This window comes from Trachurus trachurus (assembly GCF_905171665.1).
Source record: "Trachurus trachurus genome assembly, chromosome: 20".
Lineage (NCBI taxonomy): Eukaryota > Metazoa > Chordata > Actinopteri > Carangiformes > Carangidae > Trachurus > Trachurus trachurus.
In genome coordinates this window covers 8,777,621-8,798,096 of record NC_139911.1, presented here as the reverse complement: position 1 = coordinate 8,798,096, position 20,476 = coordinate 8,777,621, and the positions used below count along the sequence as shown (strand labels likewise).

Below are 20,476 nucleotides of genomic sequence, written 5' to 3'. Positions count from 1 at the left end.
CAGTCTCGCTCATCGTTCCTAACAGCTGTGATATCATTTTACTTCTTGAATGAGATAATGGGGATGCGAGGCAACCACTTGAGACAACAATTAATTTGTGTCCACAGAGCATTGCAAACAAAAGATGTGGCACCGCAACAATAACAACACTATTTTTCTACTTGCTACTGACACCTTGTTTGCCTATAAACACTGGTCAACCCTGACTGTCAGCCCATGCATTTTGCTTCCTCCGCCGTCTCATTGTTACGGTGTTGACTATTTGTTTTTGTCTTTTTTTTCTCTTTTTCTAACCAGACACTGACTGTGTTTTAAGTGGAAAATGGGATGAGAGACAGATGAAGCACAATGGGCGAGGTCGTCACATGAGAGCAGCTGAGACATTATACCAACTCACTAGTGATACGCTGTGAGACGGAGAATTATATGAGCCACGGAGAAAGGTTTTGAGTTTGGAGACCACTCTATTCTCCCTCAACAACTATCAAGGTACACTTAAACGGTCCACTCGACCTTAAACGTCTGAAGCGGTGGGTCAACAGTAGAAAACCGGGGAGTTGCTGAGCATCACCCAACAATGGTCTGTCAAGGAAAGTATAATTTACCTTTGCAGAGTAAAGCTATGATTAAAGCACTGTATTGTTTTTCTTACAGACCTAAATGGGCAAACTATGGTTCATATAATCATTTTAGGAAATAATTCACCCTTGGAGGGAAATTATCACATGTCGTAGCCAAGAGCTTAGTGAGCAGAGTGTAGAGTGTGCCAGCAGTACGCCAACATAGCTTCTTTGGAAACTGTTAGCAGCCGTAATTCTCAATGCCAGGAGAGGGAGCTTGCTTAGGGGAGACACAACAAAGCGCACACACACACGCACACACACACACATGCAGTGAGGCCCAAAATAGAAAATGTGATTTCCTGAAGACCACCTGCCCCCATCTCCCCCTTCATCTTCCTCTGTAGCTCTCCCTCTCTTTCTCTCTCTACTCATCTACCAATGGACGCCCCCTCTGCAACCCAGAATCAGATACCCAGAGCTCTTTCACATGTCACAACATCCCTCTTAAAGTGTGTTTGTTTTCATTTACACCAACGCTCACATCATCTTTTGATAAATGATTTTTAGATCACATAAACATCTCCCTCAACATTCCCCTGTAGTTTATTCATAACCAGCGATGTTGGATGCTGGGGTTTTGATTTCACAATCATTCCAAGGTTACACCCTCATGCTGTCTGCCTTTTACCCTTATATACCTCCTCAAGGCTAAAGCTGCCCTCACCACCACACTCTCCAATATGAATGCTTGACTCATATATCATTACGTAGCTGCTTCTATCAGTCAGCGGCTCTTGAATGCTGCCTGCACATCCCTTGAGTGTTCAGACTAGGCGCCTTCACATCATTACAGTATTTGCATTGCTATTGAACAATATTTTGGAGCACATAAGAACATGGAATTGTGCACAAAATATTCCTAAGTCAGCAGGACGGTACAGTGAGCAGCTACATCATTATTCTGACTGATTGCTTCTTTGAGCTGTTTATCATCTGCATGGTGGCATTTAAAGCAACCAGATAAGCCTTTTTATAGAACCTGAACTGAACTTTAACCAGATTATCAAGGCTGGGGAAAAAAATGCTTGCGTGCAAACAGCCAACCTGCCTTAATGCCCTTGTTGATATCTAAACCCATTTCAAAGGATAGTCGCCTGCAATGAAATTATATGTATTACTTAGGAAGATCATGCCAATTCTGATTTACATTTGCCCGTTCCTGTAAAATGATCATATCTCACAGAGAATCTTTCCTTACCATGTATTTTTCTATACACACAAGACAAATCAGCATTATGTTTTGTACTAAATCTATTCCTGTTAATGTACAACACTTATGAAGCATAAAGGAGCAGAACATTTTTTAAGTAATGATGTGCTTAACTGTCTGTAATTCAGTCATCAGACTGACACACACTTAACATGCACACATTCAAGTTTATATACACATGAAAGCCATTTGCCCTGCTGATAATGTGAATAAACCATTTTGTCTGCCTTGTGTCCCTACATTCATCGTCTTCTACAATAATGCAAAATGAAATGAATCTAAAAGCACAAAATATAAAACTAAAAGCAAGAGGTACAGGGACTATAAGAAAACAGTCACTATATTCATGTTTCAATTCAAGGAAGCTTTTCTTTCTCCTATGAAATTGATTTTTTATAACAGTTGCACAATTTTCTATTCAAACTTATTTGTCACTGTGTTATTTTGTTTCTTTTCTTTTTTCTTACCTTTCTGTCCTTGCATTCAATCTTTCTATTGTGTTTATTCTGTTCTGTTACTTATCTTTCTCTCATCCCACGTTAGTGGCAATGTGAAGCTTTGTTGCCTTTCACTTCTTACAGACCCTTTATAGATTTATATGGCTGGTAATCTCGATTTTATTAGCTAGAATGTCAAGGAATTGAATCATTGTGTAAGAAGGAATGAAGTTTTGGCTTGAGCAGAGGTGGCCTTTCCTCAAGAGGCCCACCTGCATGATACTGATCTGTGGCATCTGGGCAGCTGATGGTAAGGGCAGCTTTTTCATTCTCAGTTTGAGGCCAAGGTGAGAGGCACAGATACTCTCATTGATAGGATTATAACATCTGAACCATCCAACAATATCTTAGAGAGAAACAGGCATTTTATTATTGTCTCGGGAAAAGATTCAGTAAAGCCGTGCCTCTGGCTAATTTTGGATTTCAACTGCTTTCAGCTGGACTGCAACAGCAGAGCCAGCCCTGTAAATGTGAATGTCATTGACTGACTGACTGATGGATTGATGAAACTACACCATTGGTCAGCCGAATGCTGCATGACTAAGTGCTAAGGGAATGCCACTAGTCGGCTGGCTGAGCAGGAAAGGGCAACCCCATTAAACTTAGTTTATAAAAAAAATGGCACTCATATTTTATCCTCTTCTTCCCCTCATGAGTCTGAATGCCTTCTCTTTATGAAGAAAAAAAGGCACCTGATTGAGTGGAGTTATTGTTCTTGGTTCGAATATCTTTCCTCTGGTCACGTCAATATACACATCATCCTTCAGCCTCTGTTATCATGAATGGTCAATATTGGGATATATCTGAATTACATTGCAACACCAACAGCAACAACAGCTAGCAGGAGTGTTTATGGGTAAGTGTCATTGTATGTTAATGACTCACTTCTTTACCTCTTCAAGCCTGTTGCTGCTCTGCCAGTTGTAACAGAATTGTCTGAACCTTCCAGTCAATTTTAGTTTTCTGTTTTACTGGACCATGCACCATTTTACAGTACTGGATCATACAAAGGGTTATGCAATTTAACTAGTACGTCAAAATGATGCTTCTGCCAGAGTGTTTTTTATCTTTTTAAGTGTGTCTTCAATGGCTTTCCCTTCTTTCAAATTGTGGTTCTCCATGGAGGCTAGTGCAAGCCACTCTGACAGCTGCAGCACTTGTCCTTGCCTCAGTACCAAAAGGCCACTCAGTTATCAGTCCCCCTGTGACTATGGATGAGAATCTCTCTGTTTTTATTTCAATTACAGCTAACATTTCTTCTTTTGGCATAGTAACAGCTCAAAATGTTTTGAAAACCTCTTCAGGAACTATGTTTGCACCTTTTTCTAAATGGATGGATGTATTTGGTATCCTCAGGACCTTTTCAAATACCTGCAAATCAGACATTTTGTGCAATTTCCCTCTATGTGGGAAAAAGCCTCTCACAACACTATGGACACATTTCTGTTCTGCTACTCGAACAGGATTAATACCTGTTCTGTATTCTTTGTCTATTTCAAACTGAAGCTGCTCCCTTGTCGACCATTAGAACTGAATATGAACAGAACCCAGATTTTAACTTTTCAGATGACTTTTGGTGTTGGAAAAATGCAACTTGTGCAAGATGTTTTTTCAACTTGTTTTTGTCTTTTTGGCATTCAGTAAATAAACCTTGGGAAAAAAGACAGAGAAATAAGAGGATAAACAGTTTGGGAAACTCTTTAAATCTAGCGGTTACCTTCCAACTGCCTGCAGCCAGGTTCTGCAGAGCCCCAGCTGCTCCTTCCAGGGTGTCAGGATTTGAGCATTCAGACAGCAGGGTGAGGTAGGGCTTGACGATGGTGGGGTGCCACAGCATCTGAACCCCTTTGGGAGGCTCCGCCGTGTCTGGAAAAGGGCCCACACCATCCCACTGTGAGAGAGAGAGGAGACAGATTGGGACAGATTTTTCAGGTGAACTGTTTTTGTCAGGGTGAGAGCTGAGGGAACATTGTAAACTCTTTCCCAGTAACAGTAACATTTTACAACAGTGAAGTTTTTCTGCATTCACACAGCTTTGTACTTTGCTTAACGAATGACTAAACACTGAAAACCAGAGTTTCACTGGACTTATTGCAGAAAGATGAAAAAGTTAAAACAAGGGGGTGTGCAGTTACTCTAGGGTTCATTCATTCACTATTTCTTCAATTTGCTTCTGGCATTTGATTCCAATCTGATTCCACACCTGCAACATTCATGGAAGATATCTGTGGATAAGTATGACTCTCATGTCTCGGTGCTTGCATTAGGTCACAATGATTGTATGTGTATTGGAAAGCAAACCACATTTCCACAATGTACATCCCAACTTATAAAAATGTCAGAGACGCTGTGAGTCACTCCTGTGCACCGATTAGTAGGAAAAATAAGTGATGGAGAGGAAAGGGCAAAGCATCAACAGAAAACAGATGCAAATGAAAAGAGAGACTATGAGGTAATATTTCATTCCGGCTTTTGCTTTGAGCTGTAAACCTGAGGCTCCACAGCACTCTTCTCTCTTTACCTCCATCCTCCTCCCTTCTCTCTGAGGTCTGAACCTTTTTGTTGAGTGACTTGCCCACACCTTTTTTTATGTGATAAACCCTCAACCATCCCTCTCTCCCTCCTCTTTTATTGGTGTCTGTTTCTCTACTGCTGTTCATTTATATCTTGTCCCACTTTTCTCTCCTGTTGCTTCCTTATCTAACTCTTTTTTTGATTTGTTCCTCCCTTTCTTTCTTGTTTGCCTTCCTCCCCTTCTATTTACTCCTCTTTTCCTATTTACTTATTATATTTCCATCCTCCCCACTCCAGTTCTCATTTTTTCCTCTTCCCTATCGACCCTCTCGTTTTCGCTCTACTGCTTCCCCTCCTCCTCGCCTTGTCTCAAGGTAAACTAGGCTAGTGCGTGTGTCTTGAGAGAGGAGCTGTGGAGTGTGTGCGCATGTGTGCATGTTTTTATCTATACAAAGATTCTCTGATCATAAAATCAAAGCATTCTTATAGTTTGAAGTCTGTAGAGGAACTACAACAAGGGGCATCATCTCTTTCACAGCAGAGCACCTTTGCTTGCTACTGTAACAGACATCCTAAATCCTAAGTATGAATACAGAATGGTCATTTGCATAAAGAAATCTCTAAAGATTCAGTGTAACAAACATTTTCAATTGTATTTGTTTGAATAGAGGAAACTATTTCACATGCAGCTTTTAAGCTTTTAATTGTAAAAGGTGAATTCCATACTGTCGTAGCTTTCATAAACCACTTTAGCTGCCAAATTACACCTGTTCTATTTACTAATGCAAGGAAAGTAAAACAAATTTACATTCAAGTTATATGGCCAAACAGCTGGGTATTAACACTCTTTCTCATTTATCACATGACAACACTAGAAGCTCCTGCTTTTACAGAGCAGCTGGATTACCTATAACTACAACGTGATCTGACACCAGATCTGCTATTTCAGTTGTATTTACTAATATACACTCAGAAAGAAAGTCTGAGACATCAATTCAGAGTCACTAACTCCATAACAACTTCTCTATTCTTGTTTTTCCCTCTCTCTGACTGAGGCAATGGTCTGTATCCTTGCATGTCATGCACTGCAAAAAAAACAAAAACACAATGCCCAGTGGGAAATTAAGCCAATGACTTGCACGAGTCTGGTAGACCGAAAATATATCAATCTGGGTCTCAATTATGAGTTTGATTATGCTGGTTTGGGTCCACAGACAATTATATCAGACACACTCACAACCTAGTCTGAGAGTTCTGTATGCAGGTCAGGTGTGCATTTGACGACATGAAAGCATAAGCAGAGAGAAGTCCACTTCTTTCCTCACAGTCTGAAAAAAGCATGAAAGAGTAGAGAACATCGAGGAGGGAGAAAAAGGGAATCATGGCGCTTTTATGAGAAAAGTTGAGGTTAAAAAGTGTCATTTTACAAAAAAAAAGGGGCTTATGAGCAAATATATTATAGATTAACCCAATCCTTTTTAACTCTGCTTGCACAATACTCTGTGATCTGTGATTTTCATCCCCGTTTTCCATTATTTACCACACATGTCCCTGTTGAAGGCAGGGCTGCCTGAACCACTCATTCTTCATTCCTGCTTCATCATGAAAGCTGACCTCTTTACTCTTTGCACCCATGTGTATATCAACAGATGAGGGAAAATGAAAGTAAAAATGTGAATAAACAAGTGGAGGAACATAACAAGTGTACATACAGTACATCTATAAGGGGTATGAGGGGGTCAATGAATAGTTAAGGCATCATATTACTGTACATCAACTCTATAGAGGGATTTTAGAGCAGCACTCGCAACTAGCGATCACCCGACACTGATACGTATTGTTTCGCCACTCCATCCATCCATCCATCCATCCATCCATCCATCCATCCATCCATCCATCCATCCATCCATCCATCCATCCATCCATCCCACTTATGTTCTTGTGCCCATCACCTCCTCCCTCACCTGGTCAGCTCCCTTCTTTTTCTTCTTCTTCTTGCCCCAGCAACCCGAGCTTTCTCCGTCACGCCCGTTTGCGTCACAAAGCAGGCTGTCCAGCTCCTCCAACCCCCCCTGCTGGCCGTGGGACGTCTCGGCAGCGAGGCGGTACGACAGGTTCCTCAGAATGCAAACACAGTTCTCTACAGTCTGGAGAGGAAGTGAGACGGGAGAGATGAAAGATGAGGTGAGGTAGGAGGAAGAGAAGAGAGGGTGGGGAGAAGGAAGAGGGAGATGAAAAAAAGGGATATTAATGAATAAAGTGTGAAAGCTGAGGCAAGAGATTTGTGTTTGATGCCATTTAATGAAACAGTTCGCCTGAAAACACAGCACAAAGTCAAAGTCAAAGCATGCTAATAAAAAAACACCCACTCTCACACTTTTACACTATGAGCCTTCCAACCCCACCCACGAGCCAGACAGATGGAGAGAGCGGAGGACAGAGAGAGGGGGAAAGAGGAGAGAAGGAAGATAATCTCATAGGTAATATGCTTTTGTATTTTGTTAGCTCTGACTTTGAAATGAGATTAGAAGAAACTCAGGTAAATGAGGAAAAATGACAAGCCCAATGTATCGTATCACACCCCATTAAACACCAAGTTTAGAGGTGAACCCACCAGGCTGGGAACATACTGTATGAGTGTGTGTGTGTGTGTGAGAGTTTCTGAATGAGACAAATCAAATTCTTACAGTGCATGTTGTCTAATCTTAGGTGTGTACTTGTGTGTACTGTGTGTCTATGGTATCACTGAAAAGTGGGAGTCATCGAGCCAATGGAGTGGAAATTAACAAAGACGACTCATCAATCTTTCTGTCTGACCGTTAGTTTACACAGAAACAACTAAGGAGTGTAATCGAACAGCCTCAAGAGACGCAACAAACAAAACAATGTCTCACTCCAGTGAGCTGCAGTCATGTCTGAAATTATATTCACATGCTATTATAGAATGATGTAGGAGAAGTTGCGTTTTATTTACAATTCACTGTGACATTTTGTATTTTGATCTGTTATTTCACACTTACTCAGTACCCTATTTTTTTTACGCTTGCGTGGTTTAAGGAATAAAAAGGTTCTTGATTTAGATTTCAAAATGATCACACGGTACTGTACTTCTACCCCAGGAAGGTCAAGGGTTGGCGTCAGTCACAGAACAGCAACCCCACAACAAGGAAGGGGTCCAGGTTCTTTCTCTTTCTCTTTTAAAACTGTATGATAATCAACACAGATCAATAACAGACATTTCTGTTGCTGAAAGCTGTCGTTTTGTCTTAATGCCATTGAAGCTCACAACATACATCAATTCACCAGCGTTAAATGTCTTAATAATGCACGCTGTTAAATAACAATTTCAAATAATGTATTAAACGTCTTCATTGTATTGAATGTTTAAGTAAAATGATGTGCTTAGTGCATTAAATCTTCCACTATCATTTTAAATGACTGTATCTGTTAATTGGCTTTAAGCTGCGTGCTATTATACACTGTGCAGTCTGTTAAACTTACAGAATAATAGCTGTGATCTGTACAGAGTGTTCAATGAGAAAGTCAGCTATAAAACATAATTGTAATTTTACATATGGTGAATATCTCTCTGACCTTGTGGATTTTTGTGCGACATTAATAAGCAGCGATGACAGAGTCAAGTACTGAAGAATACAGAGAGTAATGGTGAGAGGAATTTATGTGAGCGTACGAGAAGAGACAGAATTGATTGTACAACTACATGGGCACGTAATATTCTCTAATATCATTCGAAAACCCTTTCTGCTTTCTTGCTGTACGAGACCGATGTTATAAGTAGTGGTACAATGGAGCTAATATACTGTATATTCCTCATATACCAGTAATTTCTAGTATTTGTACTGACCAGATGAGCAGGCAGTGTACGGAGGAGGAGATCTAGGCAAAGCAGATGAGCAAGAAAAGGCAGGAAGACATACAAAATGTGCAAAATGAGCATGTGGCTAATGGGATCACCACTGCAACTGTGGCCACTTGCTGGTTCACCTGCCAATCAGTCTTTGTTACTGAGCACTCCTCTGGTGACTGCAGTCAGATGGTGGAGAGGGGCGGGCGGTTAAACAGTGATTAAGGATGGCCATTTAGAAAGGCTGGGAGACGGGGAGACCTTGAGAAGTCAGCCATCCGTAACACTGTTTATGTAGTATTGACCGGCACGCACGCACTGTGTCGCAAACACACATGCAGTATATACTATAGTATACGCCAACATGAACATGTCCTCACACATAAAAAAACAAAACACAAGTGAACATAAAACCACTCAACTTTGACTACTTGCAGAGCTAAATTGGCAGCAAGAAGTGCTGCAACACTTTAAATTTGAGGATTTAATTTGCCCTAAATAAAACATGAGCCGGAGTGAATTGAACGCTTCTTGAAAACTAAAACTCTTCTTTCTTGTTGCTGCAGTTTGCAGTGAGACGAGGTTCAGCCATTGTTTTTTTTTTCTACCTCCTGTGCACTGAGAAGATTTCGAGTTTTTCAGTCATCTACTGTACAAGAGATGTGATGAGACACTTTACTCTCTTGCACACTGACTTCATGATTTAGTATGAAAATACAAATTTACTGTATGATAATATTGCCTAGTGTGGTTTGAACAGGGCGTAAAAAGTGAATGAATTCATGCAGGCACAGTCAGTCTTTCACTGTCTCACTCCCTCTCTCTCTCACACACACACACACACTGACAAACACACGCACACACACCTTGCTGTCGATCTCGCTGCTACCCAGAGACGTCTGGATGACGTAGAGCAGAGCGTCTGTCAGACCATCACACTCCCGCATCCTTCGTCTCGCCTCCTCACCTGCCGAGCTTACATTCCTGCAACACACACAGAAAGATTACTGGTCAGTGTGTGTGTGTGTGTGCGTGTGTGTTTGTTCACATGTAAGGAAGCATGTGTCTGTGTGTTTGCCAAATAAATGAGAGAAAACAAATGGAGAAAGAAAGAGTTGGTGAGGAGCAAAGATAAGACAGAACAGATAAAGAAAAAAGAAAGCTTGTAAGGAGAGATGGAGCGAGAGAGAGGATGGAGAGAGAGAGAGAGAATGAGTGAGAGACAGATACTGGGAAACCTGGCAGCTCTCCCCAAACTAAACAATTGAAAAGGGAGCATTAGAAATTCTGGATACATCTCAATCTATGCCCTGAAGGCTCGCTTCAATTTAAAGCACTTGACTTGAGTCCAAAAAAAAAAACGAAAAAAAGAAAAGAGAAAAGAAAAATGAAAAGAAAAAAAGCTGCTTTAGTGAGGCAGTTGGTGCCTGAACTTCACAGCCAACACTCACACCAACGCTGCTTTGATAATTTGACAATATTGTTCCATTTATTATTAGCAGCTTTGCCAATACGTTGTGAGGGGAAAATATGAATATGAATTGAAGTTTAATTGAACTAGAGGTACAGGTGGGTGCTGGGCTGGATCTGTTTGGGTTTCTACACGGAGACGGAGCCGTCTATGATACAGAAACGCTCAGTACCAGACGATGATTCCTTTGTCTGCAGGAAATGACCCTGAACATTGTCTCAGTTGGAGATCAGTCTGAAACTAAAACTGACAACAACAAAAAAAGCACCCAAACAGCCAAGTCTTCCACTCTAATGTACAGATAGTGACAAATTCAAGGAAAAACCTGAAAAATAAGGGGAGACACTAGACAATGCTTCAATCCATGGGTCATTCAGGGTCAATTCAGAGACTTGTACTGGAACAACAGCAAACTTAAACTCTTTATTTTGCTTTATAAAACTCTATAAGAATAAATAATGTTCACTGATGCATATATCAACAACAACAACGATTTAAGGTCACTTAACATTTCCCATCGACCAGAGAATATCAGTGGAGAGAGTGGCTCCACACAGATACATTATGCACTGTATGATTTATGTAAATTCAAAAGTAGGAAAAGGAAGATATAATTTTAACAGAGTATTATTTGTTTTCTTGCGACTATACAGACAAAAACAGGCAATTTCATGCACAGATTTCTTTCTGGAAGTTCATTTTCCAAGGACAGGTGGAGTTTAAAAGTCTGTTTAAAAAAACAAAAAGTACTCAATCCAATACAAAAGCATTCTGTATCCTTTACAAAAATCAATGTCAGGGTCAGAATCAGCAACGTGGAGTAGGTGTGTGTCCGTATATGTACAAATGTACTACATGCAGTTTTTACACTGTGCTCCAATAACTTGATAAATTTTCACAGTCGCATTCAGCAGAATCAATTCAGCTGCACAGTGACAATGGAAAGAGATAGTGATGTCCTCTAAAACTGTTGTTACTATGGGTGTAGTGACAGTTACAGAGAGTGGGTATGTATTTCTTAGGGCAGGCAGGTACACTTCAGCAGTTCAGTGGATGAATGTGTAGTGGTTTTGAGGTTATTAGCTATATCTTCATGTCCATATTGAAGAACTGTGGATGAAACTGAACAGCTGAATGCAACTCTCTTACCACATGAGTGCCACTATTCATTCCAGTACTGCTGCTGAAGGTCAACCAGTTTATCACAGAGGGATCCAATCTAACATTACACAAGACTACTTTAGTAAGTGGTTGGATGCTATTTACAATATTTCTGTCTGTCTGTCAGGTTCAGGTCTTTATGTTTACTTGTCTCCAGCTCTCTGGCATCACAAATACATTATTTCAGTACAGCCAAATTCTCAATAAAGTTGTTCTTATTTACACATTTCTACAGTTTCTATTCACTCAGGCAAAGAAACAGTATCAAACAAGATTGCATGTTAACAACCAAACCATTTTCTATCTGCTGTTAAAATCCTAATTTGAACATCACCTGACAAAATCATCATATAGACAAGTTAAAAACAAACACTATGTTGTGATTCTATGTATCTAATTGCAAATGATGACTCAGAGAGAAAGTTAAATGTGTGTTTTCACTTACGTATAGTTCCTTGTTTAAATGCACCAAACACAGTTGTCTTTAAGTGGACAAACAGAAAAGAGATTGAGTTCTTAAAGCGCTGTGAGTTAATTTGAAAGGGGACTCCACTTCAGCACTGATGTCCCCCCTCTGCTCACACTTTACTTCCTCTGGAGCTCTCAAACCTTTACTGCTTTCAATTAACTTTCACTTGGCTGCTTCATGTGCTACTTGGTTAAATTAATACTACACATAGTATACTGCTTGAATGTGTGCATGTGTGTGTTATACTGTACAGTATGATGTTGTATTATGCACATTTTTACTCAATTGATTATACATACATCACTGTGAGGTACTTCACAGGGTATGGTCAGCATCTTACTTTACTATAGAGAGAAACCCAATACTATAACATTTGTCTAATCAACAAAAAAATACGATATTATAAGTTATTACAGTTTTGACTTGGACCAAACTTCTCCTCATCCACCAAATCTGATATCATCAGCAGCAGCCATGGTTCTGTCTATTATGGACCTGATTCAGCCAATAATGTCAACTTGTACTTAACACTGTGACCGCTGTCTTTAACATAACAACTGTGGGTGGGTTTTAATATCTCAGAGTCAGCTGTATGGCTACACATCGTCTCTCTCTTTTTTTTTTCTTTTTTTTTTATTCCTCTACTGTTGAGTGGTTGTTTAACATTAAACCTTTGTTTGAGGACAATGCAGTACCAAACCTCCATTATGCTGTCTGACTGATAAGGGAGTGTGGTGCAGCAAGATCCTCTTATCAACGAGCAAAACAGAAAGAAATCAAAAGAATGAACAAACTAATTATTAAAGTTTGGCAACATGAGTTGAAAAATCTTTAAAGGTGAAATGTCAAAAAAAACTTGAGACAGACAATGGCGGTATGAATGAGGAGGCAATGTGATGGTATAAATGGATAAGTTCATCCATCACATTGACATAATAAAGAGATCACAGCTGTTTCACTAGTCTATAACATGAGGTTAATCATTTATTGTACTGATGAGAAAGAGAGAAAAGAGAGACAGAGGGGAGGGCACAAGAACTCAATTAAAACTTCACGTTCACTGCTCCCCGCTTCCAAGAGAAGGTCAAGTCATTTTCACCCACTTTGAATGCTAATGGGCAAACAGGCAGCGGACGGAAAACCCGCTTAGCAGAGAGACACTTCTCTGTCAAGTCGATATAAAACAACACAACAGTGAAAATACTTCACCTTGACTAATGTTTAAGCACCAAAGACAGGAGGTGGGTTGGTGAGAAAAGACAGGGTGGATATATTATTGCTTTAACACTCCTTGAATATGCTGATTTCTAGCATCAAGTTTTTTGTTTTTTTTATCTGACTTTTTATCACAGGTGGAGGCAAAGGCCCCTGACGGTGCAACAGAAATGTTTCAGTGAGAGAACTTCACACAATGGGAATGCTGTGTTCTGTCAAGACAGAGTGAGTGCTTGAAAAAGGTCCTTGCTACCATTGTGTTTATAGATTGGACAATAATTTCAAGTTAATTAAGTTATCCAATATCACTTTGAGTGAACATATAGGGTGTTTTTGTCTTGCACACACGGATGCACCACAAAGGGCTGTATAACATATACAGAGCCTTAATTAAAGTGTGCATTACTTCTTTGCTTTCTCCTTGTCGGGGTAAAGATAAAAACACTGTGGGCCACTTTGAGGCCCTTTAAAGAAGCTCTTTTTTATGCTATAGTTGTAGCACAAAAGCAAACTGGGTTTTTTGAAGACTAAACACAACTGCTTAAGTACTTAGTTTAATCAACTGATAACCCAAATTGTATTAAAACCATCATACCAAAACAACAGGTATTCACAATTTTATTTGGTTGGTTGTGCATTTATCTGCTCAGGTAAAGGAAATTCACAGATTTAGTATATTGCCTACCTACTCCCCAAACAACAACATGCGGAAATCCACTGATGTTTGCTAAACATAATTAGATAATTATTATATTTTTATGCTCCAACATATTAGAAATTATATAGGTTATAGAAACATGCACATAAGCACCTACATGCAGGTATTCACATTAATCGTAAGAGTATACTGTATTTGTGTGTGTGTGTGTGTGTGTGTGTGTGTGTGTGTGTGTGTGTGTGTGTGTGTGTGTGTGTGCATGAATGATGGTGACTGTGAATCTCCTTAAATTTAACTGGTAATCTCTACTGTTTAACGAGTCCATTACAGGCTTACACTTGAACCTATCAAACGTCACTCCTCATTAATTCAGTCTAACCCATTAGCCTGCATCGTTAAATAATTACCTACTGAGCAAAAAGACACAGAACTTGATTAAAGATCCCATTCAGAATTTAACAGTTGTTATTTTAGCTGCAGCAGAGTAAAAGGAAAGTGCCTTTGGTGCCAGTGCAATTTCCCGACTTTACCACAGAATGTTTGGAAAAATACACGGTGTACTAGTCAAGTAAGAATATAATTTGACATTAATGGTAATATTCAGTAAAATCTGTGTTTCTAAAATGCAATGAACAACATTTGGCTCATTCTCGTGGGAAATCTCGGGTGGAAATATGGAGAAAAAGTGTGGCATGAGCTGTCTTTCAGGAAAAACAAATTAAAAACAAATTAAAATATTTATTGGAGTGCTGCTGGGCCAGAATCATTAAGAGTACAGAAGGACACAAAAATGTCTTTTTGGGAACAAATAAAAAACGAAAATAAACCGAATGAACTAATTGAAAAAAGTTAAAGTCAGCCAGCTACTGTATAGGGAAGTACAATTAAAGTAAAACAAAGAGAAGATGCATCACGTGACAAAGATAAAGTGCAGCCTCCAGCTACAAACTCTCTGTTTTCTGAATGATGTGATCATGCGAACACAAGGTTAAAAAATCGAATGGCAAAAATATAATTTAAATTTGAGAAAGTTGAGTTGATTTGGGTGTGGTAATGCAATTTGAGTAAAATGTGCAGTCTTTTGGGAGAACTGTGTAAAAAAAAAAAGATTGTGCAGAAATGTTTGATGTTGATGTTGTGTGTCTCCCTGCTTGTTGTATTTCTCATCAGCTGCTGTTAAGCTCAGTTAAGTATGAACATTCCATCATCAAAACCTTATATGTATTATGACAAAAAAGAAAAGAAAAGAATGGTTTCTGCAAATGAGTGGGAAAATGTTGAGTAACAAGCTTCCTGGTATCTGCAGGAACTGAACTGGTAGTCATTAAAGCATGGCAGAGATTACCACACTCTTAGAAATAAGGGTTCCAAAAGGGTTCTTCTACAAGGGCTGAGGTTCGACCTGGAACCATTTGCTTTAAAGAGTTCCAGTCCAGAGAACCCTTTTTTTGGAAGAAAAAGTTCTTCCAGGATTGTTGAAAGTATGGGTATAACATCCTGTGCCACCAGGAACATACTTCCTGATAACATTTACCAATAATGATGCAAAATACAATTCCTTGTGATTACAACTACAAATACTTTTCATATCTATTCGTTATATATAAAACTAAACCTTTTCTTCTTGATCAAACAGTAACATTGGGACTTGAACCCCAGCCTCCCAGTCCAAAGTCAATAAGCTATCCAGCTGATTAAGGTGAGACATTACTGTAGGTCCACCATACTATTATCTTGCATTACAGCTTCTGATTAAGCCGAAGAACCTTATATGGTTCTACTTAGCACTTCTATTTCTAACAGTGCATGGTCTCACCAATTATAGTTTAAAAAGCTGGTCGACAGGTTATACATTTTTCATTTTACATAGATTTTTTGTGCAATAGTGCAACACCGTAACTCAGGAAATTAGCCACTGACCAATGACCATATCACACATTTCACTTTCAATAGTTGGTTTGAAGATTCATGCAACATACATGGGAAAGATGTGAACGTGAGTGAATCTCAGACAGATGGCTCTCTAATGTTGCTCAAGGAACAAATGACCACTGAGTGACTTTGTCTCAAACAGCTGGTGAGTGTGTGTATGTGTGTGTGTTGGCCAGCAGGCACAGGCAGCAGTGGGTCATCGGCAGATGGCGCACACATGCATACAAACCAATTAATATCAATGGAATAAATATGGAAACAAACTCATTTGTGACCACACACTCTGTATTCTTGATTTGTCTAATAGGTCATCCTATTGCTCACCCACATCTGTGGGTGTCTGAAAAGAAACAAATTAAAGGTGTTTATGAGTGTGTGATATTGATATGTGCAGAAACACACACACACACACATAAACAGCGTGTGCAGCATCAAGGCTGCACACACTGGAGAGCTCTTTCTCTCTGGCTTGGCTGTAAACCAATGACCTGCAGGGAGGTAAACGGCACTTGGACGGAGGATATGGAAACTCTGGATGTGGTATCTGGGAGGATAACACTGTGTGTGTGAGAGAGAGAGGGGGGGGGCTATGTGTGAACAGGGAGGGAGTCTTAATGCCCAACACCCAATTTGACAACATATGTATCAGCATCATTAGCTACTTGGCCCACATATAAAACATGCACACATGAACCTTCAGTACACACATGAAATTACTCATTCTCACACTAGCACACACCCATAATGGAAACACGTGATGCCCTGACAGCAGTCCATTTCCATTACCATATGCAACTCCCCCATACCGACTGTGATTTCTAAGATTGAGTCAGTGTAATACCCCGGCTTTTCAGTGACCACAAATCTATACACGCTCATGTATGCAGATACACGCAAAAAGCACACGTACAGCAGGACTCACACATCAGCCATGCACATATCTTTTGTATCACACACAGGCACAGAAAACGAAGGGGTAATGAGAGAGGTGAGAGGTCTGAAATTGAGCTGGGGTACACTGGGACCTGAACACTGTGGCCTTGTGTCTTTTTAACCACCCAGAACAGATAGTGAGATAGAAAACAGCCCTGGAGAGCAGCAGAAACACCTTCATTACTCTGCGTCTCAGCTTCCCTCGCTGAGATCCCGTTAGTCTCTCCTTCCCATTGTTCACCACTTCCACATTCTCTCTGTTCTCATCTTCTCAAACTTTTAGCCATCTTTTCCTTTGCTCCGCTGTCCTCCTCCTTTACCAGCTTTTACAATTTGATCTCTAACTTCACAGAGTGGAGCAGTGCACTGACAGCATCATTTGTCTTCCCCCGCATCCGTAGAGGAACATACTCGCAAATACATGTGCACACGCATGCTCGCGCACACATACACACACACACACTAAAGTCTTATAAACACCTTAGTGAGTTAGGAAATAATAAACTTGACACAAAGTAGAAAGTCTGGAGACATCACAGGCAAAAACTGATAACTTGGTCTTAAAAGTTTAAGGCGATATATCTTGCTTTGAGATAAACAAACAACAACAAAAAAACACCACAAATGATCCGAGTCTTACACTAAACAAATCTTATCAACCATTCAGAGTTGCTATTAAATTATCAACCTCAAATCACTAAGTATAGTTTTCTTGAGCCCCCAATAGCATTTAGTTGGTAAAATACATTATCATTTCAATGGTTTATCTGAGAGTCCTCTTATTGCCACAGTACAGAAAGAGTAGATATACGTACTATATGTATGTATGTATGTATGTATGTATGTATGGGTAAAGTTAAAATACCAAAATGGATTAGATGGGAAAATGTGTTTTTTGTTATTTCATTTAACTACTCATTCCGATCTGTCTTTCTTTTATCTTTTGTCATGGTTTAAACTTTAAAGATGACGATCCTTCACACACTGCCAAAAATAATACGAAATACTATACTGTGTAGGTATTACTAAAGCTTAGACATGCGTGACATATAATGAAAAATCATTTCAGCTCATTGGGCTTTAAGAACCAGAAACATCTACAGAAAAATTCAATTTGTCTATTGCAGATTTTTATAAATTACCTAACCCAACTAACATAAAAAACTCATTATCTGTAATGCACAAATGGCAACCTCTTCTTACTGCAAATGAGAATGAATTTTCCACATATTACACAGAGGAATAACTTCATAATCACATCTTCCTATATTCTGTAATGCTGTGCAAGTACCCAGATATGCGCTCCCATGATTTGTCTTATGCATTTAACAATTATTCTATCTAAAAAAAACATTTCTGATATTTCAGTGGCATTGAACAACACTTCACACTCAAACCTATGTGAATATGGACGAGAAAGCTGTTTGTGACATCTTCAGAATGGATTTGAAATGCTTTTGAGAGACATTCAATAGCTGGAGATAACCACTGGAAACAACTTGAGGGGAGCCCTGCGAAGCGGCTGATGTGAGCTTTAATGCAGAGGCTGCTGGTGGTTGATTGAGTACACAGCTCAAGGAAAGATGGCCAAGTGGACAGGGACTTTCTTTTCTCCACCACCACAGCCCTCTGAGGGGTTGCTGTGTGTCTGTGTGTACATAGATGAATAAATGCAGCTTATGGGATCAAAGATCACATCTCCCATTTTCTGTGCCAACCACATTCAAGAACACACAACCAGAATTAAAAATCACAAGTATAATAGTGTGTTTGTGCAGGGTAATGTGTTGTGTGTGCTACATGGCTAACTGACAAATACAATAATGATTTTTCTGTAATCTCTTTTTTTCTTCCAAATTAACAAAGTGTTGAGGACTTGAAAGCGGATCTACCAATACTGTATTATATTAGATGTCAAATTTTCTTCTTTGTTATTATTTATTTATTTACACTACAAATTCAGATGGGAATTGTTCAGTAAATCATATCAACAAACATTTTTACTACAAAGAGTTTGAAAACACTCTGGATTTTGATTAAAACAGTCTTCTGCCACACCTCGTCTGTGTCATCGACATATCATCTTAGGACAGTGATTTACTTATCTCTAATAACATTAAGTTTCTTCTGTTAAGGTTCCTCTGCAAACTCCATCTCTCTTGTATCACATGAGCAAATATTTGGATCAACAAAATAATCTTAGAGATTATTTTCTTCATGGTCGGTTAACTGTACACATGAACTGTCATTACATGACTGCCATGAAAAACTGGCAGTGGTATTAATATTTCACAACAACACGGTATTGTTACATTGATTTATTGATGAGGGTTCAGCCTCATTGGGAAGTCACTGGCCAGCTAAGAATTATTTTGTACTGTACATGCTATCCATACATAGTATGCCCAACAAGTCTGGTCTTCTCACTTATGAATCCATTTGTAACATCTTCAGGTGATTTAAGTGCAAAAAACACAAAATTGAAGCCCAAACTCAATGGATGGCAACCACTTCTACTCCTGTCCATCAAGATCTGAAATCTGAAGCTGCGGTGGACACAGGCTGGTCAAGACTGGACAGGAACACGTAGCCTGGTTTAGTGAATCTAAGCTCCTCCTGAGGCAGATGGTAGGGCAGGAATCTGGCACCAACGGCGCGACCACATGGACCCAACTTGCCTTGTGTCAACAGCCCAGGCTGGTGTAATGGTGTGGGGAGTGCTTTCTTGGCACAATTTGGGCCCCTTTATACCAATCAATGGTTGCGGTCAAACAGTTTTTGTTGCTTGGGAAGGTTCCAAACTGAGTGAAATGACCTGGAAGTATCTAAGTGGCAGCCACAACAAGAGCTGGTCCAATTCTCTCAATGCGGAAGAAAAGAGCCTCAATTCTTCCTGTCTTATTTTCTTTAGAATAGGACCATCGTTTACAGTAGGAAAGGACACAATGCTGCCCCACAATTCCTTGGAGCAGCAACAGTTTAAAACAACACACCCTTAACAACCCTTTTACTGACAACTGAGAAAAAAGTCGGTCCTTCTCAGTATTCCCAGTACTGTAAGACTTTGTAAGACTGACTTTCTTGTAAGTGTGAGATCATGTCAAGAGAAGTGAAGACGCTTCATGTAGGGCGATAGTTGTGTGCACCTGGTCTATTTGGCTGATTCACACATGCAGGTGTGTCCACAGACTGAAACTGACAACTGTTATTTAAAACGGCAGCATTGAAAATTAGTGTCTGTTTTACTTTTTTGTATTGATATGGCCTTACAGACTTGCAGGTGACTTTCTGGGGCATAAGTTCCACTACGTGTAGGAACTGAACACAGCGATATAAAACTCCTTTTCATAAACACCATTTATTTGTGGAGTTTATCACTGTTGACTGAAACTCTCAGACTTCTGAAAATCAAATAGAAACTATGATCCACAAAGCCCCAAGTTGGCCTTCGTTATTTCAAGCTTTAACAACAAAAAGACCATATTTTATCAGCACAATGCACCAAAAGAAAGTCTTGACACACAATGTCTTCATGTGAGTGGGGGAGCTGTTACTATGGCTACCACAAGTCTCTCACACAAGTTAGTGGGAGAGAGCGCTAGAGTGAATGAGTGAGGGGGAGAGAGAGAGAGAGGAGCAACTATTGTTTATGATTTGTGAATATATGCATATATAATCACAGCAGTGAGGACTCCAACAGACAAGATTCATTGTCACGCACAATAAAATACTCTCATTATGGTAAATCTTCTAAATCTCAGTAGATAATATATGAATTACTCTTTTGCGCACACACACACTCGTAACTTGCACATTCACACACAGGCACAGACACACACACTGCAAACATGCACTGTGGAGCTTAATAAATCCACGGTGAATAATGCATACAGCACGTCAGGGAGAAATCAGAAACATAACAATTTGA

General features: G+C 39.6%; 1 protein-coding gene across 1 annotated transcript in view; it reads right to left on the bottom strand.

Moving 5' to 3' along the window:
• The window catches only part of ctnnd2a (catenin (cadherin-associated protein), delta 2a), a gene marked incomplete at its 3' end in the record, with an annotated part of 234,759 nt that overhangs the window by 28,685 nt on the left and 185,598 nt on the right, over positions 1-20,476 (bottom strand). The window contains exons 16-18 of the mRNA XM_083995112.1: positions 9,576-9,693; positions 6,809-6,991; positions 4,048-4,221 (exon numbers count right to left, since the gene is read on the bottom strand). Coding sequence (XP_083851238.1) covers positions 4,048-4,221; positions 6,809-6,991; positions 9,576-9,693 — 475 coding nt within the window. The remainder of the gene's footprint in view (positions 1-4,047; positions 4,222-6,808; positions 6,992-9,575; positions 9,694-20,476) is intronic.